The sequence below is a fragment of the Sparus aurata genome, chromosome 8 (genome assembly GCF_900880675.1).
Source record: "Sparus aurata chromosome 8, fSpaAur1.1, whole genome shotgun sequence".
Lineage (NCBI taxonomy): Eukaryota > Metazoa > Chordata > Actinopteri > Spariformes > Sparidae > Sparus > Sparus aurata.
In genome coordinates, this window is record NC_044194.1 from 3,072,270 (window position 1) to 3,097,693 (window position 25,424).

At 42.5% G+C, this 25,424-nt stretch overlaps 1 protein-coding gene across 5 annotated transcripts in view; it reads right to left on the reverse strand.

The window, feature by feature from the left end:
* Positions 1-25,424, reverse strand: part of ptprz1a (protein tyrosine phosphatase receptor type Z1a) — a 74,494-nt gene that overhangs the window by 14,742 nt on the left and 34,328 nt on the right. For 2 of the 5 annotated variants that reach the window (XM_030425809.1, XM_030425808.1), the window contains exons 5-14: positions 24,853-24,948; positions 21,688-21,754; positions 21,443-21,600; positions 18,614-18,764; positions 16,905-17,089; positions 16,574-16,700; positions 13,997-14,037; positions 9,749-12,104; positions 5,342-5,480; positions 8-96 (exon numbers count right to left, since the gene is read on the reverse strand). In XM_030425809.1, coding sequence (XP_030281669.1) covers positions 8-96; positions 5,342-5,480; positions 9,749-12,104; positions 13,997-14,037; positions 16,574-16,700; positions 16,905-17,089; positions 18,614-18,764; positions 21,443-21,600; positions 21,688-21,754; positions 24,853-24,948 — 3,409 coding nt within the window. The remainder of the gene's footprint in view (positions 1-7; positions 97-5,341; positions 5,481-9,748; positions 12,105-13,996; positions 14,038-16,573; positions 16,701-16,904; positions 17,090-18,613; positions 18,765-21,442; positions 21,601-21,687; positions 21,755-24,852; positions 24,949-25,424) is intronic. The other 3 variants (XM_030425812.1, XM_030425811.1, XM_030425810.1) reach the window with 2 other exon arrangements.

A 25,424-nucleotide genomic window follows, 5' to 3' on the forward strand; every position in this document is an offset into this window, starting at 1 on the left:
GTGTTACCAGATGTTAGCGCAGCGGTGGACGGTGCGGGGATGACTCTGGGTGACGAGCTGTCGTCGATGTAGAAGTGAGCCGTCTGGAAACACGTTCTGAGGACGAGACAGGGAGCGAGAGAGAACATCAGGATTTATATTCATTGAAAAATAATCCCTGAACATGAAAAGATCTGTTTGTAATTCAATAAAAGCGAACACAAAAAAAAACTGGGTAGAGAAATCTGGAACGGTCGATATTTTTAGGCTTCAACGTCCTCACAGGAGGTACAGCAGGACAGTCTGGTACATTCAGAAAATGACATCACTTAAGGAGAAGAGGAGAAGAAAACACGTCTGATACTACGATGTAAATATATCCAATATCTGCCACAATAACACATATATCACATATATCGTCCAGTCCAAGGAGAAATAAAAGGAAATACATGATCTATATTTTGGGAAAATAATACTTTATGACCACATACTGAAAAGGAACATCAAATATATTAGTAATTTAAAATATATTATGTAGAAGAGTGTGAAATCTTAAACAGGAAATACAAATACTATGAAAAAAGAGAGACTGCAGGATTCACTGAAAGGCAGAAGATGCTTTTGTTTTCACGTGACTCTGCGTTTGGCCCAGATTTTGGGAGAATACACGTTAATCTTCCCAAGAACACAGGAAAAAAGATGTTGTGATAATCCTTGACAAGTTTTTAAACGGATGAGATCGTCTCTGATGAACCTGCGCTGTCTCGGCCAGAAATGGGCATCAGGGATTATCAGCGACCGACGACCGGCAGGGCTGAGCTCGGAGATTACAGACGACGTGTTGTGGAGGAAACTGTTTTTCTCTCAGTGAGTCTGAGGAGTGTTTATTTGTTGACAGAGAGCTGAATCCCAAACACGTTCATTTACATAAAATCCAACCGAGTGTCATTTTTAATTTTCTATCAAATATAAGAAAAAGAAGAAGAGCTTCGAATTTATGTTATTATTTATGTAACGAGCAACACCAGGACTGGTCCAGAGGACGAGGATGAATCAAAGAAAATGTAGAAAATCTATTTTATTTACAAACTGCATGTGTGAATATTTGTTTTAGCAATAAAGACGAAAACACGACAGTGAAAAACACAAAAACGTGGCATTATTTCTTCACGCAGCAGTGTTGGCTTCTTCTGTATTCTTCAGTTAGAAAGATATTGTGCTTGAGATGTATCGATTATCTAAATAACTTTAAGAGCGTTTTACAAACTTCAGACAGGTGATTGTTTTTAGCCGTGTCTTCTCACAGATGGTGTTCGATGTTTTCAGACACGTCATCTTAGATTATCAGTCATACGATGCAGTTCTGACTCTGCTGCTGTTCAGTGGCCAGCTAAGTGTTTTTTTCTTTGCTTGTTTATCAGTCGAGACTGAAACTGCTTAATCTGATTATTGATGTCTGATGTAAGAACAGCGATTCTGCAGGTTTGAACAAGTCAAATTTAAGACGTTTTAAGACCTTTTTGAACTAAATTAAAGACCCACAGAGGTACAAAAAAAGTAAAGAGATAATAGAAAATACAGTCCCAGAATTACTTTCAAAAATAACCAAATGTATTTCCATTCACAGTGTGTTCACATTCTGTGTGTGTGTGTGTGTGTGAGTGTTGGGTTTATTATAGTTTTTAAATTTAGTTTTACAGTTGTTTTTTTTTAATTTCAGTTTAGTTTTAATTAGTTTAACAAGTGATTAAGTAGCTTTAGTTTCGTTTTTTAATGGGAATTTAATTTAATTTAGTTTAATATAATAACCCTGGACAGGGAAGCGGTGACGGAGGCGTACAGAAGTGTGTGATAGTGTGACTTCGCTGGAGACTTTTAGAAGCTAACTGGTGTTTTTCAGTTTGTGTGCGTGACACCAGCGTTTTCACACCGAGTGTGCCCAAGTTGAAGGTTCTCTTGCAGAGCGTACACAGCTTCAGGTTCATTATGAGGTTCGACTTTTAACAAACTGAATTCTGGTCCTTCAAGCCAACACTTGTTAAATATAAACTTTCACATAGTTGTAGCAGATTCTGCAGTCAAAGTCTTTCCAGAACTGTTGAAGTAAAAAAAAGAAAACTACCTTTTTAAGAAAGCCTTTTATTAGTCTAGTTGGAGACGTTCTCTCTCCAATTCTTGTTTTATTGATGTAGCACTTTGAGATTGTTTGCTCAATATAAAGTGCATAACAAATAAAATTCATTATTATTATTATTAATAAGTAAACGCAGATAAATTCAGACCGGGCTGTTGACAAAATGCCTCACACATTCCTGAAACTTCAGAAAGAAGAACGACACACGGACAAAAAAAAGAAAAAAAAAAAGAAAAACAAAAAAGGCAACAACTGAAGCAGTAAATGACCGTACATATTTAGAACCTAACTTAATGTAATTTAAGACCTCTATGCAAAATATAGACAAATTTAAGACTTTTTAAGACCCAGCAGAAACCCTGAAGAAGCTCCTCTGACTCACTTTACACTAAAATAAATAAAAAAGCTGCCGCTCATCAACAAAACACACTCAGTCAAATATTTTCAACCTTTTCTTTTCAGCAGTGAACACATTCACCATCTTCATCCTCTCCTTAAGTTTATTTGCGAAAAAAGCGACGTATCTTGAAGCAGTTAACTCTAAAACTCTTAACATCTCCGTCTTTCATTAAACTTCTTTGTTTGATCTCATTCATTGATCTTTTTAACCGAGTGAGAAGCATTTCCCCGCTGTAAACAATCAGATCGGATGCCTTCAGAAAGGATTCAGCTACATGCTAATTTGCTGTTCATCTCTCAGCTTGTTGTAAACTCGTAAAGTCGACTGAAATCCCTTCAAACTGCTTTGACCTCAAATGCACAGCAGCAGTGTCCAAATGAGCACCGTGTTGTCAGGAGGGAGCGAAAAAGGACACAACACCAGCAGGATTAGTGCAGTTTGGCCTCCCGCCGCTCGCCCTACAAGACGCTGACACGATTCCTTCGGTCCGACATAATCAGGCGGATGTCCTTTTCTATCCCCCGACCCTCAGTGGACGCTCGCAGCGCTGCAGCCAAGGTACATCCTTCACAGAGGATTAATCCCCCTGCTCCTCAGATTATTACCAGCTTAGCGGCGCTCAATCTTGGAGATACAACAACAAGCGGAGCGCAAAACAAGAATAATATGTTGAGTCTCCAGCACCGCAGAAACACTCTGTGAAAAATACGACTGAAAGTGTTTACACTGAATTTGACAGCGTGTCCTTGATTGGATTTCCGAAGTTGGTTATTTCACAGTCTGAGTGAAACCGGCAGGGTTTTTTTTTTTTACTGTATAGTCCGAGATGCTTTCAGAGAAGGAGAAAGGAAACGTTTGGGTTTTTTTCGGCCTACGTACAATAAAATGAAGAAAAAAAACAACTTTTATAATACATAAATAAATAAATAAATAAAATACAAAAAAATCTCAAAAACACACTTTTGTTTGCTCCAAATCCAATATTTCATACGTGTCAATCAAACAGCATCTCTCAAGGTCAAGAAACTTCATTCAGCCGCCGCGTCAACAGCACAACACAGGAGGTATTGTTTATCAAGGGGCTGCTGGTGAGCACACACACACACACACACACACACACACACACACACACACACACACACACACACACACACACACACACACACTGGACACAATGCAAGATCAAGATTGAACTCGTGTTCAAGGAGATTCCGTCTTCACTCCCCCGTCCCCAGATTATATGATATATGATGGGGTTGAAGGGCAGCTGACGGAGGTGTGCTGTGATTATTATTGTTCTGTGTTATTCACATCTACACACACACAAATCAATAACAGCTGAAGGTAATGGAAGCTGCCATTGCTGCTGCAGAAATTGTTGAGGTTTTGAGGTGGAGGAATTGATTGAGAGTTCAGTGAGGAGGCGCTGCAGCCGGCTACATTCATGTTCCATGGATTTTTTATTTTTTTTATATATACAAATGTGAGATGAATCTGTAAGAAAGTTGCAACACGATGGTGAAAGTGGCGCGATGCAAATGTGCTCTTTTCAACTTAAATGTGTCGGTTAGGATAAAGCCGGAATCTGACAAAGAAACTCAGTTCTGGCTGCGGACCCCCGAAAACAACTCATCCTATTGTGTTTTAAAATCAAACAAACAAACAAATCCTTCATAACTCTGTACATGTATAAAGTAAAAGTTATCCCAGTTATGTCCTTGAACTACACCTGCACTCGTCTATCTGTAAGTACAGTGTGGAGAAAGTTACAGTTCGTGTAGACGTTTTGTTTCCACATGGATCTGAAGCGTCTTTCACCAGGTATTGATCCTCCTCCCTCTAAATCCTGCTGCTCTGCTTTCAGACTGCTGCTGTTCCACTTTTCAATCAACAAACTGTGTTTCTGGGACAAAAGGTGGCTTCCTAATTTGACGTATGCAAGAAAAGAGGTCAGGAGTAATTCTTTTAAACACAGGCACATTGTTCTGTTTGTATTTTTGGTATTTTTTAAGAAAGAGTTCAGACAAAGATGAAAATAATGGAGCCTCGCAGTCAAACAGAGTTGCAGCATTCTCCTAAACAAGTGACGCTGCTGTGGACTCGTTTTAAAACGGAAAAAACAACCATGAATTATATAAAATGACTCCATCCAGCTCGCACCACCCCGACATCCAGATATTATTTATATCCTTTACATAAGATTTTTTTTAAATCAATTTAGGATCTTGGGGGCTTCCGGAGTCGTGGATAGCGTCAGATTTTTTTTATTTTGTCAGTTGTTTTTTAACAATTACAAAACGAGTTCCTTCAGTTCTACTTCAGCTCCGTCAGTTGTTTGGGGAAAATGCAGCAACACTGTTTTTACTGTGAAGCTCCAGAAATGTTTTGTGGACCACAAACTTTATAGTCCGACTTTCATCAGGATGGAGGAGAGAAGAGAGAATGACTGAATTTGTGTCTTTTGGGGTTCACTTTTCTTTTAAGTCGCTAGCTGGAATTCAACCAGCACTGCTGATCTTCATGGTCACAATCGAATTAATGTTTCAACAAAAAAACACAAGTTGATCAAAATGTTTTCAAGGCACCCACATTTTTACATCTTTGAAGTACCTTTCTTTGATTCTTCCTCCTCCTCATGTGTGATTTAATGCCCATGTATGTGTGTTTCAGCTGGATTTGATTCTCTCAGCTCAAAGATCTCAATGAGTTTTATAAGAGGGGAATATGTCAGGGCTGAGTTTCTGTCCGCCTGTCGTGAACCTCTTCTGCCCTCTCACGTCCAAAACAAATCAAATAAATGCAGCTTCAGATACACCAGCAGCACTGACCTCCAGTAGACGAGGATGCTGATGAGGACGATCAGGCCGAACACGGTGAGGGTGGAGATGACCGCCAGGGGAACCACGGCCTTCCTCTCTCTTTCTCTAATCGAGCCGACTCTCGACTCGTGGCTGCTGTTGCTGGCGTCTGAGGAGAGAGAACAGAAGAGGACAACATTAAAGATGCTGCAGAGAAAGAAGTCACCTGTTGCATTCTAGTGAGTTTTCTATACGACCTTACAGATTAATATTAGTATTAAAAGAGCAAAGTACGAGAGCTTAAAAACGTAAATAAACATCCATAGTATCAGGCCACGTTGCTAACACTCACTTTTCCCGCCTCACAAGTGTAGATAACATGTTCAATCAGCTCGACATGTGACAACCTCACACTGAAACATATGCAACGCTACACGACGACCTGAAGTGACTCAGGTTTTATTCAACCAATGAGCTCGTTCCTGCCTCCAGAGCAGCTTCACCTCCTTGAACTATCTGAAGAACTAAAACTCCAGCATTCTCAGATGTGTAATAACTCCTTCAGAAAGAAATGTGGAACTATTCACAGGCCAAACAGGACGTACCGCGATTCCTATTCATCCACCTACGGCACAAACGCTACATCAGATACATTCTAACCACCGGCTAAACCACTTGAAAGAAACACAGAAACACACACAGGCTCATAATCAAAAGTCCACCACAGATCAAACAGCATCACATTCATCAAACCGGAGTCAATCAAGCCGCAAAGCTTTGACTTTGAATTATGGGAAAAGAAAACCTGACGGCTGAACCCGACCTTGCTGAGCCGCTGAATCCTTCCTTTATCATCTGATAAACACTCGTATGGATGAAGATTTCTTTAGCTGAAGGCCAGGCAACATTTCAGTTCTTAGTTTAGGTTGGTTTAATCACACCGGGGTCGCAATCGGATCGAACATGACCCAGAACACGAACAGAACAAAGGATCCAAATCTAATTAATTTACTTGATAAGCAGCCCAAAGCACTACAACAATAACATTCTGGTTTTTCAGTAAACTTTTGAAAACTTCAACGTCACGTCCATAATGTAATTAATTGTGGGTAGTTAAATCAATGAAGTCTGCGCACCAAGCGTTCCTTCTTTGAGGTCGCAAGTTTGCAAGAAATCTTGATTTTTGGATGCAGCCAAAGCTTAAAAACAACACAACTGAGCAAAAGCTCCAAATCTTGCACATGGATCATAGTTGATTCTTGAAACTTGAAGATTGATGATCTGTCAAACCTGTCAATGATCTTAAGAAGATTCTAGAAGTGTCTCAAAAGGAATTTGATGATTTTAAAATCTCATGTGAGGCCAAGAACTGTCGTAAAACCAGGACAGATTTGGATTTAATTTGCAAAAGCTCATCTGAAGGGCCAGTAAATACTGTAATAATGTAATAATGTTATAGATCAGAGAAAATGTGCCTGAATTTAAAGAAAAAGTGAGGAACTATTCAGTGAAAACTACAACTGGATCAGTTGAAGTTGATTAGGTTACTAAGTCTGGCGAGCCAAATGCCCGACTCATTGTGGTCTGATTTCTGCGGTTGAAGGACAAACTTACTATTTGGGATAAAGGTGAAAAACTAAAATGAGGCAACCCCTCCAACTGCTGGCAAAGATGGCGGGTCGAGAGCGAGAGAGGTGAAACTGAACCACCTAACCAAAAACCCACCACAACAAAAGACGGCCAACACTCAGAGTTTGTCCTGTTAGCCTCCAACAATAGGCTTTCACACAGCACTTTGATTACTGAACCACTTCAAATAAGCTCACCGGGTTTTCTGCCTCTCTCTACACTGTATTGTCTGTATTGTCATCTTTGTGTGTCTGTACACGCAAATGTTGAGGTTGTGACTCCTGATGAGCCTTTAGGACCTTCGCAGCTCGCTGCAAACATGTAAAATGGACTGAGCCATGAATACGACCAACTCAGAAAAGTATATTAATGAAGTATACAGAGGATCTAAAAGTTGCTACGGAATGATCATGACAATAAAAAGTACAAAACATTAAATGTCAGCACACAAAAGCCACCTATCAATAGATAAACCTTGACTGGGAGGCTGTTTGTCATAACTTACCTTTTCGGCACAATCTGACTCAGTTCAGCCGTGAATGGCTGGATCTGCCCTGCTGACTAGTTCATAGAGAGCCTGTTGTGCGCTTTCTACCCTGTGCACCCTCAGAGGAAAACCCATTCATTCAAACATCCAACCAACAGATCTTTGTCTGCCTCTCAAAAACTCTGCACACGCTGGTGATGATAATGGGCGAGGAAAAGAAATAAAAAAAGGCCGGGACAGAAGATGGAAGAGGTTATCCATGTCGATGTTAAGACTGAGGACACAAAGTGACTCAAAGAAGAACTGATGATCAGAAAAATTCTACTTATAGTTCCCACTGAAAAGATTTTAAATCAAATGATTAAGTTATTAACTTACAGATGAAGATGGATTTCTGTTAGGAAAGATACGATCGTATTTTAGAGAACCACGTCAGTGTTTTCAGCCAAAATAACACCATCAGCTTATGGACTGATTTCAGCTTCTGTTTCTTTCTGAAATAAATCTTGTCAGTTTAATTCATATGACCCAAAACCACAAATCCGAAAATATATATAACACATGCCTACCTTTATCCCTCCATCACTCATTCAGATAAACTTCAAACTAGCTGCAGTTAGATTTCTGCAGTCGCTCCCTTTATTTTCCATTTCCTTAAGGTCAGTCCCTGTCGTGTTCTCATGTTGTAATGCTGCAAACATTTTGAGAAATACTCTGCTCGTTGTGCTCCAACGACAAAGTGTTCAGCATTCACGAGCCCTGTCACTGGAAAATCCAAACTTTAAGAGTATCAAAGTATTTCTTGAATGTAAATTAAATGTCCTTCAATACAAAAACTCAAAGAGCTTTCGAAACTTAATATTACAATTCAAGTTGCTTCACAAAACCTCAAGACCGTTTTTTGTCGAGGGTTTTATTATCTGTCTGCAGCAAAATCTGAGTGTCTGGAAGTTGATCTTTATAGAATTGTAGGTCTACAAACGGATGGGATGATTTATCCTAAACATGGTTGACTTGTTGTTAATGAGCAACAATTTAAACCCATAATTATATGCATATGCTACATAAATTGTTGTATTTATTGAGGATTGGGGACTGCAGTATGTTTTGAGCCTGTATACAGTGCAGTGTGGTCACAGACAGACAGCTACAGGGTGTGATGGTGTTTGAACCAGTTGAAGCTTTGGAGAGCTTTGCTGCGCTCTGGTGGCCGTTACAGGAAACATCCGGGAACAGCAGATCTACGTCTACGTCTGACATCAAAATGAAGATGAATTTATGTACGATCGTCAACAAACTTACAGTGACTTAAAAGGCTTTCAGGCACTACGGATCGCTGTCAGCATCAATGCTCAAAATCTGAATTTCTCTTGTGTGGTCTGTCCTCTTCCAGGCCACAACAGCGGAGATGAGGCCTTCAGTAAATAAGGAAGTCTATGCTGAATTATCAGCCACAGATTAATGGAGAGACGTGGGATTAGATATGTTCACACTCCTTCTTCCTACTCATTTTTCAACATGTAACGAGCACGGACTGTTTTCTTATCCACTATTCTTGTGTTGGCTTGTTTGTTTATGGTCTTTAAACTGTAATTCTGTTGTTCTGCTACACGGAAGTTTATCCTCACTTGAATCTGGGGTCAAAGGTCAGAGGATGACGACTGTAAATCCCACTGAGGCTGGACTGTGGTTGTGATTTTGGGCTAGCCAAATTAAAAAGACTTAACTTGACTTTACTATAGCTAGGAAATTAAACCATTTTGCTTCGGTCGTTATCAGTTTTCTGCTTCAGTTCACTGATCATTCTAGACAACAAAGGTTATTAAACTCGTAGATATCCTGCCTCCATTACGTATTGTTTGGTAGTGACTAATATGTGTTAATACCACTGGAGAGTCATTATAAATGTATTCATTATTATAATGTATTAATTCAGTTAAGACAGACTGGAAACCGGTCCAGGTTGTTCCTCCCGGACTCTCAGAACGCATGCTGGGTTTGGTTCCAGCCCTTCACAGCAACCCTGAAGAGAACCAGTGGTTTTGAACATGGATGGGTGACCGATATTAAAAATGGGATTTTAAAATGATGATGAAGTGATGGCACGTTTTAACGACGTTACTGGATCCTGTAGGGTGACGCTGTACCTTGCATGCATGAGATTCCCGTATAAAAATGAAAAAAAAGAAAAGAATGAAATGTAGTTTTGTTGTTGAGAGATGGTGGATTAGTCATCGTTATGATGTCCAGAACTCTTCCCGATCCCTTGGCATTTTGCAGGTGTAATGCAGATTTTTTTGCCCCTCGGACGGCTTTTTTACCTGCGACTGGTTCCTCTTCCTCCGACTCTCTTTCAGTGCGCTCGGGGATACTGAAGTCAGAGGACGTCTCGTTGTCGTACAGGCCTTCACCTTGCCCTGAGCCGCTCTCCTCCTCCCCGCCCAGCGACAAGGGTGAAGCCGAAGTTACCGCAGGAAAGGTTGGCGTCACTGTGTCTCCTACCTCCGGGGTGACGGCACTACCACTCTCGCTTTCAAAATAAAATGCTGAGGGGTGTTCATCCACATCATCAGGGGTTTGGCCGGACTCGGAGGTCGTAGACGGAGGGCTGGTGTTAGTGATTTTGGTTGAATAAGGGATAGTGTTCTCTCCAGAAGCTGAGGCTTGAACCCTGTCCCACTCCTGATCTACGCCTTCCTGGGAGTCGGGGAACAGGGCCGAGCCAGAGGCACTGCTGCTAGTGTCTAATGCCTGTCTCTCTGGGGTGGGGGTGAAGGGGGAGGCTGAGGGTGAGGAAGGGAGGGGAGAGGTATGTAGGGCGGAGTTCCCGTCTGATGCCGAGAACCAGGTATCCCTGACGCCAGACGCTGTGGCTGCAACAGAAATGGGCAGGTCACTATAGGTGACTTGGAGAAGGTGGGAGTGTGAAGAGGATGATGAGGGAGAAATAGCGTTATGGTCTAAAGACAGACCATCAGAACCCGCTACAGACAGAGAGCGCAGAAGGCTGTCAGTACCAACACCAGAGACTGAAGGGAAGCCAACGCTAGAGTACAGCTCTAAGCTAGCAGAGTCCCAGGCTGAGGACGGCAGGGGGACATGAGGAGAGGCATGCAACCAGGACGAGGACGCAGACGGCTCCAGAGAACAGCCGCACAAGGGGTCCACGTCACTAGCTAACGGAAACCCGTCACCGCTGACCTCGGGGAGAAACGATTCTAATTTGCTCCCTGTGGCATACCTTGAGTCCTCAAACCCACCTGAGTATGACCGGGATAAGCCCGGAGTTGTGCTGGAAAAGGTGAAGTCACTAGAGAGGATGACTGAAGGCTCGAGGGTGGGACTGAGAGACAGAGAGACTGTTGAGAGTGACGGATCCCGGGCGGATTCGGACGGCTCAGCGGCGACAGTGGTGCCAGACGGATCCGGCACCGTTTGGAGAGGAGAGGTATCGCTAAATAGTGAGGGGTCACCTGAGGAGACTGATGAAGATAAAGACCCAGACAACAAATCACCATCGCTATCGTTATCATTGAACCCGACACCGGGGGAGACAGGGTTAGTCTCCCAACCAGACAGAGGGAGTGAGGGGTGAGGGAGGTGAGGCAGGGTGGAGGCAGGGAGCGTGAGGGCTGAAGGAGAAGCTGGGTCTTTGCTAGGCGCAGTAGCGGCATGCTGGGAGTCCGACGCGGAGGCAGACAACACAGGCCAAGACGAGGAGGGAGGGTCATGCAGGCAGGTGGAGGGGGCGGCGCCGGGGTCCGCAGTGTCACACAGAGGGGAGGAGGCGAAGGAAGAGGAGGAGGAGGAAGAGGAGGGGAGGACAAAGGGGCGCTCACCGTTGGACAGCGGCTGTGTGGTCTGCAAGAAAACACCACTCAACCGAACAGAGGCCGTGGTAGATGAAAAATTGGGCATGCTGGGACTTGTGGGCCTACGTGGAGCAGCTGCACTTGATGATGAAGTTGTGGAGGTCGAACCTTCGGCCTGGATCCCTGGAAGACCTTCAGCGGACACACCTACATCAGTAGTGGTGTCTTCATTCACGGGGCGTGCCAGGCCTCGGTCTATCTTGGCCCGGATGAGGGATGAAGATGTCGTTGTGCTACTCATGTCGCTGGTACGAGACCTGGATGTGGTTGTGGTGGAGCTGAATGAAGAAATGCTTTTACCACCTTTTGTCTTTGCACTGGTGAATGTAGCAGTGGTTGTACTGACACCACCTTTTGTTGTTTCAGAGGAGTCCTTCGGACTGATGCCTTGGAGTACACCATCTGTCTTTGGAGTGGACTGTGAAGGAGTGGTGGTGGTGGTGGAAGTGAAGGCTCCCTTGCTTGTCGTTGTTGTGAAATAAACAGGAACATTGCCACTAAAGTCAGCACTTCCTCTGGTTTCTGGTGACAGGGCGACCTCCGGTGGACGCGTGGAGGTACTATGGTGTGCTGTCTCTTCAGAACGGCCATGAGCTTGACCAGAGTGGGTGGATCTGGCCAAGAGAACTGGATTTGTGGTAGTTTTCCTCTGCACAGATTCCGTTGTTGTGCTTCTGATGCCAGGTAAAGGTAAAAGAGGTAATCCAGAAGTCGTGGTCCTTGGTGAGGTTGTAGGAATCCAAGCCTGGTCATAATCCTCTGTTGGGACTGGTTCATTCCAAGACAGATTGGGGTCATAGTTGTCCTGTTGGTGAGAGAAAGGATGATAGACAGAAATCAATAACACTGATAGGTTGAATGCGGCATAATTCCCCTCAAATGCAACTAAAGTAATGAGCCTGTTTTGCAAATGTGAGGAGCAGAAAGTACAGTAGTGAAGTGTTTGTACTTTGTTACTTCCCACTTCTGTGAACGACCCACCCGCCCGGTACAGCCTCCTTCTGACTGAGACTTTTCTTGCTCTTTCTGAACTAAAGCAATGCTTCAATATCTGATGCTAGCGGTTTACCTACAGTGTCAAACTTTATCATAAGCATCGGGCCACTAACTGGGTTTTAAAGGTCCCATATTATACTGTTTTTCATCAATTTCACACATCTGTCAGAGGTCCAACAACTCTGTATTCGATATGTATTGCCCCAAACACATCCATGGTCCTGAACTCCAGCTGTCTAAAAGTCGCTCTGCTGAGCTCTGTTCACAGCACTCTGTTTCTGTGCCTGCACCTTTAAATGCTAATGAGCTGCGTCTGTCAACGCCTACTTGGGGAGCCTTGCCTGCTACGTCACTCTCAGGGAGGGGAAGCCCCTTATGCTAATGGTAGCATGTGTAATGTTTGCGGTGGATGTAACACTATGGCTCGCAGAGATTTTTTCGTTCAACCGAACCAGCTTGACCCAGAATCGGACCCAGAAGTAGAGGCTCTGGAAGAAATACAGACTCTGCGGCTGCAGCAGGACGTTTCAGAATGGTTAGTTTGGCTGAATAATATTAGTTTGTTTGTATGTGTTGTTACAGCTACTGCCATGTAGCTAATGGCTAACAGCTAGCGAAAGCTGTGTTTGTCTCCGACACAGTCTCCAAACTGTTATACACTGTTCGCATCGTCTCTGTCTCCAGTCTGCACATGTTTCCAGACTTTCTACTGTGACAACAAAGCTCACTCGCCATTGCATAGCGGACCGAAGCGGAGCTAACTAGTTAGCCAGTTTCAAGCTGACTTCACCATACTTGTCGGTAACTGTAAATGCTATCAAACCGCGGCGACACTTATCGCTGGCTCGGGTGCAGTTGCTGGGTCCAGTATGGTTGGGACTGATCCTTTTAGAAGGGTCAGTGTCGACGCAAAGCCAGCTTTGTATTGACTCTCATTACTGAAGCAGTCCGACGTGAGGTGGTTAGCACACACATACAAGCTAACACGAACCGCAGCAGGCACGTTGTCATTAAAAATGAAACACGACCACTGTCTCTTCTGTTGTTCTGTAGCTGGGACAGAATATAGGCACTTCTGTTGATTTATACACCAACAACAGAGCAATTGCGTGTCTAGCTCTGAGCGACAACGTTGTGAAACACTGCTGTCTGGTGAGCACACACATACAGCACTTTGGGAACTGATGTGGGTACATTCCCATTAAAAATAAAATCCATCCATTGAGTCCTCAAGACCCCCGATGAGGGAGGTTTAAAAAGACTCTGGTGCTCGTTGCAGCCAACAACAGAGCAACCGCTTCTTCCCGGTCGTACATTCGCCATTTTCTAACCGAGCGGAAAAAAATGGCGCCGTTTAGATAATTCCTTCGGGTGTGGCAAACCTTCACCTGGGGCGGTGCCACCAACCTAGGGGGACGCGTCTAATCTGTCAGTGACGTCACCGACAGACTATCTTCAACTGGCCTGTATAAGCACACATTTTCTAAAGGCGGAGAAAGCAAAAAAGGGAGAGGATGAACTTTTTTCATACCAGGGGGGATTGTAGACAGGCCGGGGATGCATATTATTGATAGAAAACCGCTCTAAGGTGTATTTTGCATAATATGGGACCTTTAAGCATTGTGAGTGAGAAAAGGCTACAGGAGTAAACAATTAAACGATGGCATGACGTGTTTGAAGAATCGTGGAAGGTTTCCTTACCTCAATGTTAAATTCATCTGAATCTGGATCCAGTGCATTTTCTGGAGAAAGAAAAAAGGCACAGGTTGCATCATTAGTTACACAAACCAAGAACTGAGCTAACCCTCATAAAATTGAATATTTATTTAACTCCTGATTACTTCGATCTTCACATTTTCTCTGAGTTATATTTATGTTGCTGCAAAAACTAATGCCAAAGAGCAGAAACATGACAAAGGATAAAACAACTTGAAAACAGTTTCATGAGAACATCACAGAGAGGAAAAGGCAAACCAACGCTTTGTTTCTGGATGTTTTTAGAAAACAGTTTGATCAGTTTTGTTATATTAAACCTTTAAAACTTGATAATGAAATCTGAATGTGTGTGAAATGAAAAATGGAAGAGAGGAAAAGGTTGAACACACCACCTCAGGCGGTATGTTGGCTTTATGATGGTAACAAACACTTGCATGCAACACATCAGACACATTTGGACGTTCATGCATGGATTCCCCCAAAGACGCAAGCAAACACAGAAAACCGCTGAACAAAAAGCATTTGCAATTAATCATTTTTCTGTTTCATCCGTCTTGTAAAAAACAAACAAACAGACGAGCCAAGAAAATGAATTTGTACCGACAACTCTCAGCTGCTTTCCTCTGATTGTCTGAACGTTTTGGTGTTCGACCTCCACCCGTCTGTCAGCTGAGAGGGAGAAAACAAACTCACTCTGCAAATTGCAAATGCCACAAATGTTGACCGAGCTCAGACGCACAGCACACAGCGGGCATGTCAGGGTGGGCAGGTGGTGGTGTGGCTCTTACCTGTCTGAGTCACACATCATGGAGACCAGATCAAACTGGTTTGTGAAGCATGAGGTGAGGTTTTACAAGTTTAATGAACTGGGTTTGGGGGAGATGACTCAAGGTTTGACGCAAAAGGAAGTGGCTAAAAACTAACTTTAATTAACAACAGAGGTGATATTTCATGACGATCCTGAATGGAATCATAAATAACAGGAAAAACATTTAATTCTGAGCTTAAATAATAATTTAGGTGATTAAAAAACATTTGCGGCTTCAAAACTGCAAAGATTTGCACGTTTTTCTTCATGTCCGATAAACAGAATAGGATGATCTGATAAATTGATTTGATCGCGGCAAAAAGAATATATAACATTTCATTGTTATTATTAAACGGAACAACACTTGCACAATTCGTGTGCTCAGCTGAGAAACATAAAAGTAAACCATCACCCATTCATGCAAGCTGACACTGAAACAGGATGCAGGGGATGTTTTTCTTTGTAACAAGACATATTAGTTTATTTAATATAAAGTTCAGTTGAAATACAAAGTTACTATGATTATCATTCCAATCCATGTTACACAAAATGCTTCTGCACACATGCAAACATTTCTCTTACTGTGACAGGCAGAAGGACAGACGCCACACAATGAAAACAAAACAAAGATGGCGACTGTGTCTTCCCACGTGACACGGAGGGACACAACAATGACCCACACCAAGCATGTTCTGTCATCTTAGAAATATATAGAGAGAGCAAGTTTGAAGAAAGGTACAAAGACAGACTTCTGAAACAGTTTACAACAGAAAAAAGATTGTGTGTGTGTGTGTGATTAAATCCTCACAAAACACAAAATATAAACCCCAGAGTGGAAAACAGGGAGGATGAAGAGTGAGATACAGAGGAGGAAAAACAAAAAGAAATGTCTGCTGTCTCATTCAGAGCTCAGAGGGAGGATGAGAGGGAGGATGAAGGTGCTTCTACACGAACAGAAAGGTGGCTGGTGATTAAAAAATACTACCATAAAAACCTTTTTTTTCCGACTAGGCTAGCAGTTTCCCATCGCTTCCATTCTTTGTGCTAAGCTAGGCTAAACCAGACCGCTCTAACGGACGCACAGCGATGAAGCTGACATCCACTTTCAGACTTTTCTCTCTACATTCAACTTCGTTTTTCCACTGACGACATCTAGATTGTCAGTTAAGGTGTTAAGTTAAAAGCTTTGGTTATCTGTCATTACTCTTTAATATGGCAGCTGCTCTACAATAAGAAAATAAATAAAAGTTAAGAGTGTAGTGTATAAAAAACTCTGAGACTATGCGGCTGTTTGCCTTTTAAAAGCACAATTTTGAGACTTTAAACCTAAATCGTATGTAAATAAATTAAGTGCGACCAAGTAAAACTTCTAAAATATAATATAAAAGATATTTAATCAAAATTATGACAATTTAAGACAAAACTAAAAAGCTAAAATCTTTATTGGTCATTTCGACTTAAAGTCACAATTTTGCGATATCACATCAACATTTTTTTTACTTTTATAAAGTTCATAACTTTCACCCTCATTTGTAATTTTTTCATGTCGGCAATGTGCTTCAATAGCAGAGAGTCTTCCTCTTTATCATTTCTAAAAGTTTTCCTGCTCAGCTCTAAGAGACGGCGGAGGAATAGTTTGAGTTTTATCTGAGTCTTAATTAAAAAAAGAGACATAAAATTGCAGCTGAATGAAAAATATCTGTACAGTTCATCTGCCGAACTCTACGCTCGGTCTCGGGCACGGTCGCTCTTACCGGGGTCGTCGACGGGCATGACGACCGTCAGCAGGTCGCTCACACGTCCGTACAGACCGTTGGTGCAGACCGCCACCACCTGGACCGTGTAGCTGGTGTTGGCTAACAGGTCGTCGAGTATCGCCCCCTGGTGGAGGGAGAAGGCATCACATCAGCTCTGAAGCACCACAGCGATGAAACATAATATATATAATTTACATCACTGTCAACAAATATAAAAAAGGATTCCTTCAGTTTGAGTTATTGCGGGATCAGGACCTCCATGTTTGGCTGGCTGGTGGCTTTGGAGTGAATCATTCCTGATATTGTGAACTTGTTTACTCTCTCTCACCACATCCTGGTCTCCGTCTGTCAGGTATACAACGGGGGCAGCACTTTCTACGTTGGCCAGTCCGTAGGTGACGGAGTATTTCTCGATGCTGGCGTCGTACACCGCCCGAGGACGCTCCCACGTCACCAGCAGGCTGGTGAGGTTGTGCGGCGACGCCTGGATGTTCTCCGGCTCTGAACTGCACACTGACAGAAGGAGAAGAAGAACTTTGTTTACAGGTGATTTACACAAAAACATCAGTAGAGAAGCCTGCGGATGCGAAACTCCGTTGGTAAATAACAGATGTAAATCTCATCAAGGCCTCTTGAATTTGTTCCTTCCCGTGTTTTTCAGAGTCCTCTCTGATTCTGGGTCAGAGTTGAGATTAGAGCAGCAGAGATAATGCAGATGACAGACACTCTGTGGATTAACACAGATTAAAAGAGGTTGGGGATCGATGACAATAAACAGGAAGAGGCCCCATCTACACAAACACTGACACACTTCCTCCTCTCACTGGCTTTAACCTCTGACCTTCATCCTCTTTGACAGATCCAAGTGAAAATGCTCAGAGCTGCTGCGATGGAAAACAATCTGTGGTGAACATTTGCAACAACACATGTGCAAACTGATTTTGTGTCTGTCCAAATTCAACCACTAGAGGGCAGCGTGAGCCAGGAGAACCTCAGAGGAGAGGCGAAAAATCAGGTGTTCATCTGCTCTCAGAAGGGTTTGTCATTTTCTGGAGGCATTTCTTCATCAGAAGTTGATATGTTGGTCTTAAGTTTGTTTCTCCACACATCTCCAATTTACATTAAAACAGCTGGCACCACAGTCTGACACCAAAGCAAGATTCAGTGACAAAATGATCCTTCCTATGTTTTTAAGGTTTCTTGGAGGGAAGTTACAACGCCAGGTATCTCCTGATGTGCGCTGTTCTGGGCCTGTTTGAGCAGCACCTCCACAAACACTCACAGGGTTCCTACAGCTTTATATTTTGAAGCAGTGGCCACCAAAAAGGGGCCGAACACCCGGCTGCACTCTTGTCAAAATGACTGTAGTTCTTCTTCTTTTGTTTTTTATGTAGCTCTGAACAATAAACCTAAGAGACACATAAAAAAGTTTCTAACTGGTATGTAACTAAATCAGTAATCAATACCATTTCCTGTTGCTGGCAAATTAAATTGAAGCTGGTATTTCCCATCAGAATAAGTTAGATCAGAGGTTTTTTAACTTCTGTTCTCATGTTTTGTTTTTATTTATAGAAATCAGGGATATTCCACATTAAATCTGATGACAAACATTTGTAGTGAATGGTATTCACTGGACCTAATCCAACACTGAGTCATGATCCTCTGTCCACTAAGGTCAGAACAAGCCCTTCCAAAAACCACTGATCAATGCGACTTCATTACTGGTCATCGAATAAAACCACCGAGCGGCGTGAATAAATCGATGGTTATCCAAGCTGACTTCCTGTCGTCGTCACTGAGATTAAATTTGGGTCACTGGAGTTCTATTCTTATCTCTCTGTCATTTTTTCCCATCACTTGATCCACTTGTCTCTGACCTTATGTAATTAGCATTAACGTGGGATTCTTCATACGAGGGGTCACACTGAGGTCTCGGACCGGACGGGTGAGATGTTGTAATAATAAGGAATATTAAACCGAGCTGCAACTCAACCACCAACACATTTTGGTGGAGAGTCCGGTGTGCTGGACTCGCACCTGGTGTGAGGACCTCCTCGGTGCCGGTGTAGGAGGAGAACACCTGACCCATGAACTGCTCCTGCTGCTCCCTGTAGTTGTTCTGCAGGTAATCCATCAGCATCACGTATCCGGCCTGCTGCATCGTCATCACCTCGCAGAACATCTCCAGCTGCAACACAGGAGACACGACCACACAATCACCTCACCATATCAGCAGTTCAGATCTTTCAACCCAACGAGTAGACAGTCTGTGAGGAATTCATCTACAATTAAGTCTTCAAATGTCTTGTTTTTTCAAGGAATATTCAGTTTACAGAGATAAAAAACAGAGCAAAGCTGCAAATCCTCACAGTGGAGAAGCTGAGTGAGTATTTTTTGATTGACTGATAGATTTGATTGATTGGGTCTTCACCATAAGAAATGTTTTGTGAATCAAAATCTCATCTAATATCCATTTATTTAATTGATGTATTTATTGACTGATCTTCTTCTATAAACTTTCACAATGACAAGCTGAAGAGCGATTATTTAAATTGTTTTAATCGTGCAATTCTGAAAATGTATCACATGGAAGAAAACTTTCAAAACTCAAACGTATAAAATAAACTCTGAATGTCTTCAGGACGCCGATAAAGAGGAAATCATCCACAACACAGCAGCGGCTCTCTGAGCGGCCTGGAGGTGAAGCAGCATGAATCATGCTGGATCGGCCCTGCTGGCTGCCTCCGTACCTGTCCAGGTGAGTCACTTCCCTTTGGTTACACAACTACCTGACTCACACAGACTCGCCGCTGCAGCACAGCCTCGCTGAGAGGCAATTAAGGCCATTTGTGGTTGTTAAAGTCGTGACTTTAAACTATTAGCTCTGGCAGCTCGACAGGAGCTGGAATGTCAACCAGCCGAGACACGTCACAGAGGAGCTGGAGAATCCTGGAAGGCTGCAGCCGCCTGCGAACATGCTGCAGTGGTTACGACTCTATTTTTACACAATGTAAAAATACTTTATACAAGTAAAAGTCCTGCATTCAGTAACACACTGACGTACAACCACAGATGTATTATGAGCTCAATTAAAGTTTTGAAAGTGAAAGTACGGACACGGTTCAGGGTTCAAGTCCGACTCGTCCCTCTCTTATCGCTCAGCTGTCCCACTGACAAAGTTCTGGTATGTTGTTATACTAGATTGTCTGATACATCAATGTGTGGTTTTAATGTTGTTGAGAGAAAAGAAGGAAAACAAAGTTCTGACAAACACATTCTTATTAAATGTCTCTTGTTGTTTTTTTACCAACAGAAAAACAGAAACATGACGGTGAGCCATGTGTGTTCAAACATATGTGTGTGTGTGAGAGTGTGTGTGTCTGTGTGTGTATAAGTGTGTGTCTGTGTGTGTGTGTGTGTGTGTGAGAGTGTGTGTCTGTGTGTGTGTGTTGTGTGTGTGTGTGTGTGTGAGGCCTCCTGCCTTCAGACAGCAGAGTGTTGAGAGTGAATGAGTCTAATGGAAGATGACGATTGAGCCTAAACAGGCGTCACATGAGAAACCTTTTGTGTCTTTACATGTGTGTGCAAGTATGTGCGTGCGTTTACGTGTGTGTGTGTGTGTGTGTGTGTGTGTGTGTGTGTGTCCATGTGCTCCAGCTTAAATACCGTAAAGATCTTTTGTGAGCTAATATTTGTTGGATGTATTGACTGCTTCTGTATGGCTGTCAATCACTAGCAGCCTAAGGGCAGTCGTACACACACACACACACACACACACACACACACACACACACACACACTGTTGACAGCCTGCCTCGCCCATCACTTGTGTGTTTCCTGAGCTCTGGTATGATAATTCCTCCTTTCAGCTCCAGCAGCACGTTTTCTAAAAGGTTGTTTACGGACATTTCTGTAATTGTGTCACTCGTCTTTTCATCTTGAACAAAAGGCACGAAGTTGACGTCTGACTCTTAAAGGGCCACGCAGACGTGGTTTCTGCCCTGTATGTAGCCATCGGTTTCAGCCTTACACACCAGAGACACCATCTAAAAACCAGCTCAGGTTAATTCAACAGTCCTGCGATAACTTCCATCCTCGTTCAGGTCAGAATGTTCAGTAGCTGATTTAAATGTTATTAGATCAACTAACACCTGCATTTAAGTGTGACGGTTTGCTTTCCTTAGGTGTACATGTGTGTTTGAATCTGCAGGAGGCGATGATGACGGGAGGTTCTATTACACAGGTTTGGTTCTGATACCTGACTGGATTTCATGGACAGCTTACGCAACATTTCAGGTGTTAAAATGGGGTTGGATCACTTCATCTGGATTACAGAGCACGTCTGCTAATGTCTTAAGAAACTATTACACTTCTATGGATTATATCATTGAAATTCAACAACAATTCACAAAGTAATGGACATTTTTTTATAATGAGTGTGGGAATCAGCATCAGTAACCTACATGAACTTTCCACTTCTGCTCACTAATTTCACACACAAAAGTTTGTGATTTTCTCCTAATTAGTGACCAGATTCGGTGGATTGTCTCTGGATGCCACTGAAACACTGACTGACTGAATTATACCAACATCCAGCCAGAATATCGTCGCTTTTCAGTCATTATTTCAAGTTCAGCCTTCATAATAATCAAGGAGGAGGAAAAGAATTCAGGAGGAACATCGAGTGACCCCTCGCAAAAACTACAAACAAGAATATTAAACAATCTCGAAAGACCTTTTAATCGAGCGTAATCCAGAACAGCAACCCAACAACTATGACCTTGCAAATAACCATTCTGTATAACTGTTCACTTTTACTACCAGGCAGATAAACAAATCGTTAAGATGCTGATACCACATCATCACCTGTTCGTCGGAGATGGCCGCCGTGTTCTTGAAGACGATCCACTCCACAGTCTCGCTGCAGGGCGGCGTGGTCAGGGAGCCGTTGTAGATGAAGTATTTCTCCGTGGAGTTCGGCAGGAGACCTCGCAGGGCGAAGGGTGAAACCTCGGCGCTCTTTCCTAGACGGTAGACGAGACAGTTTTAAAAAAGCAAAACAGAAAATGAAGAGGCAAGTGAAGAGAAGGAAGAAAAACAAGCTGATGTACCAAATCTGCTCACGCTGTTGATGCCGTCTATGATGGCGGCGTAGTTCATGTTGTCTTCAGTGCTCGTCTGTGAAGAGAAAACCAACATTATTGACTCACATCGATTATCAGTTTAACAGGCTCAACATCAGGAGGTCAGAAATCTTCAAATATTGTTTTTTAAACATATGACAGAATCAAATAAACCGGGGTCTCGACCTGTGACCTGCTGTGCATCTACTGTGAGAAACTGTGGCCATTTTTCAGCATTTGCAGACAGCAGATCCATTCTAAATGAGTCCGGGAAGAGTTTCATACAGTTGGTGGGAGAACTGGACAAGAACGAGAACACTGGCTGCACAAGCTCCGACTTCTCAGAGAGCAAACAACTCAACTCCTCTCCCCTCATTAATGTTATCAGGCTCTGCATTATGACTCGGTTTAAATCTGACATAATGCCAAACAGGTGCTTTTGCTTTTCACTCTGACAACAAATTCTACGTCATCCTCTTGTTATCCAACTCTGCTAACTATCCTAATGCTGTGTCCAACACCAACTACCACGGCATGCCCAATGCAAGGTTTAAATAAGCACTGTTAAAAGTTAATGTGCATACAGATGTTTACTTCTGTTTGCATTTTAACTCTTTTTAAATATGAAGGAAATGTACAAAGAAGAGCTGCAAGTGTCCACCAAGAAATAAGCACAAATGTATAAATCTAATTTAATATGATTAGTTCAAAACCAGTCATATTATATTTCATGCTTTTTACATTTGTGTATTATTATGTTAATAACAGAATCTCAACTGTTTATGTTGCATCCTTTAAGCTAATTAGCCTATAACTTTTAGCTAACAATTAGCCTACTTTTAGCTAACTATCTTCATTGTTTATCCATTAGCCTACATTTAGCTAGCTAACTCTTTGGTACATTCATCCAATACTTTGTCTTTTTTTGCCAAAAGTAAATGTATTAACGCCTCCCTTCAGTCTGTGTTTCTTCCACGCAGTCTTTCTCAAACAGAAAATGGGGGTGTGGTTGATAGTTTGAGTCCCATCTTCACCTGACTGCCACTCTAGCAACATCAACATCACTAGCATGGATTAGCGGTAGCATAGATATTAGCATGGACACGCTAAAGCATGAATATTAGCCTGAACTGTACATTAAAAGCCGCTGGATGACTTCACTGCTAAACTTTCCCTCCGCTTCGGCTAACTCCACCTACCTGCTCCACCTGACTCCACCTACCTACTCCACCTGACTTTACCTACCTGCTCCACCTGACTCCACCTGCCTGCTCCACCTGACTCCACCTGTCCGCTCTGGGCTTGTAAACTGATGCTTAAGGAGGAGTTTACCATCATGTGGTCATTGTAAACAAACATCGTCATTAGGTTTATAGCCATATTGTCCTTATTCTGTTTCGGAACCATCTTAAATTCTGTAACTTTGAGCACAAAATTAAGTTATTGGTCAAAAAATATTTACTGCATTTATTACTTTAATTTAAAGAACTCAATCCATTGCCTTTAAGAAGAAAACAAATACTGGGGCCTGTTACTTCTAGCTATCATTAGCCTACTTAAAGCTAACTATTCAAACGTTGTGCTCATTAGTCTTTATTTTCGCAAATTATTCTAACCTTTTGTCCACCACTTTAGGTTAAAATGTCAACTGTTTATGTATAAATTCTATTCATTCATTACTTTTAGCTAACTTCAACTGTTTCTGTTACTTAAGCTAACTATTTGAACTGTTCATCCACATGTTTAGCTAACTGTTTAGGCCTCTGCTCACCTACAATCTATTTTTTTAATATACTCAATGACAACACTTAACCTTTTTATGAAGTGTTACCTTTAAATCTTTACATGTGCACCTTGGCAGCTGCAGCTATACTGTAAGTCGCCCTGCTTACAGGAATCTGCAGCTGTATGTATTAACCTGGGTTGTAGTGAAAGTGCTGTGGTTTCAGTGGGATTCCTGAGTGTTGACTGACAATAACAGGCTGGAGGTAAAACTTCATGGGAACATTAACAAACTTTGATGTCAGATCCAAAACATAAAAGTGGGCGTTCATCAGCTAAACCAGTCCGACAGGAGATCAGCGCAGAAATCCGTCAGTGAGACATATTATGTATTATTGTGAAGCAAAGTCTCAGGACATTCATCTCAGCGTTACGTCAGTGTTCACCTAAACACAAGTGGAATAATAGCTGCAACTCTTTTTAAATAGTTTACATTACAAACTGCTAGAGAGACGGTACATTAAGAAAAGAATGGAAAAGACTTTCTGGGCAGATTCAGACAGATTATCACTCGCCTTCAAACACTGCAGACACCAGACTGCCCTCAACGTGATCGGCCCAGCAGGTTGGCAGAACACAAAAACAGAATTTACTTGCTTTTGTGTGTAAGTTATGCCAACCTGCTCCACACCCAACCTGCAGCCCCGAAACACACACAGCGCCTGCAGCTTCACATCAGACGTTTTTCAGATTTGTGTTCCAACACGGCCTCTGTCGGCTCCAACATGCCAAACCAGCCGGAGGCAAAACAAATGTGCAAAGCGGAGCACAGGAGAAGACAAAGTACACGAGGCTCAGTACGAACCCTGGCATTGAAATTGAAAATGCAGACAAGAGCTCAGTAATGATCCTTCGCCAACATATGAATCAATCCAAGCAGTGCACTCGCTGAGGTTTCACTACGATCTACTGGTGATAACACTGCAGGACTCTGATTCATTCCCTCAGTGCAAAGTTTTTGTCTGCAGCAAAAAGTCGCCCATAAGTCATTCTGTGGTTTTAAACTTTTTCGATTGCAGAAAAGCTTTTTCAAATCAGACACTTTGGGAATTGAGCATCAACTCTAACTGAAAAATCTGTTATGTAGAAGAATAAGATCACGTTTATCGTCAAGAGCCCCGTTAGCTTACAACACATAGCGCTCAGAATGTGGGATATCTGAGTCATTAGCCCAAAGCTAACTGCTGTAAACTAAAGGAGCATCTGTTTTGTTTTGCTGTTCCCTTGTGAGGGGAAAAGCTCCCAAAATATGTTTGATGTAGAATATTTATTAGTATTTATAAAGGGCTCGTAAAAGACCACATGCATGAGGAATTTCATGGCTCGGTCTTCTTTCTACTTTCTGCTTTTGGTCTCCACAGACATGCTCACCTCAAACAGGACGGCGAGCGCTGTGATTCTGCCGCCGGCCTTGATGGTTTCATCCAAAGAGTCAAAGCGTTGCGCCTCATAACAGTAGATCTGCATCTGTGGGAGGAAACAGAAGTGTGTTACTACTGTGGACGAGCCCTAACCTTCAACCTGGTGTCTCTTTCTTTGCATCTTTGTCTGTAAGAGTTGTTTCAGTACCACAGGTCGGCAAAATGAACGAAATGTTGCTGTTTTTTGTTGCGATTGTTCTCCATTAAAGTTATTAGCAGGACAAAATGGCAGCCACAGCACACAGTCCTGAAAACACTGTCAACAGAACAGTAGCTTGGTACTTGATGCTCCATAAAACTGGAGATTATGAGCCCTAACCCAAGACATCAGGCGTGGGTCGATCATAATCAAGTTCATTAATCCATTAATAGTTGAGAGGAACATCTACCTTCAGATAAATGTTTTGTTTTTACAGTTAATCCGACAAAGAAAAATGTTTTTCATCTGTGTAAAACTCTTCAGAACACATCGGAACAACCGGCTGCAGACCTGGTTTGTTCACATTAGACATGTACGAGATT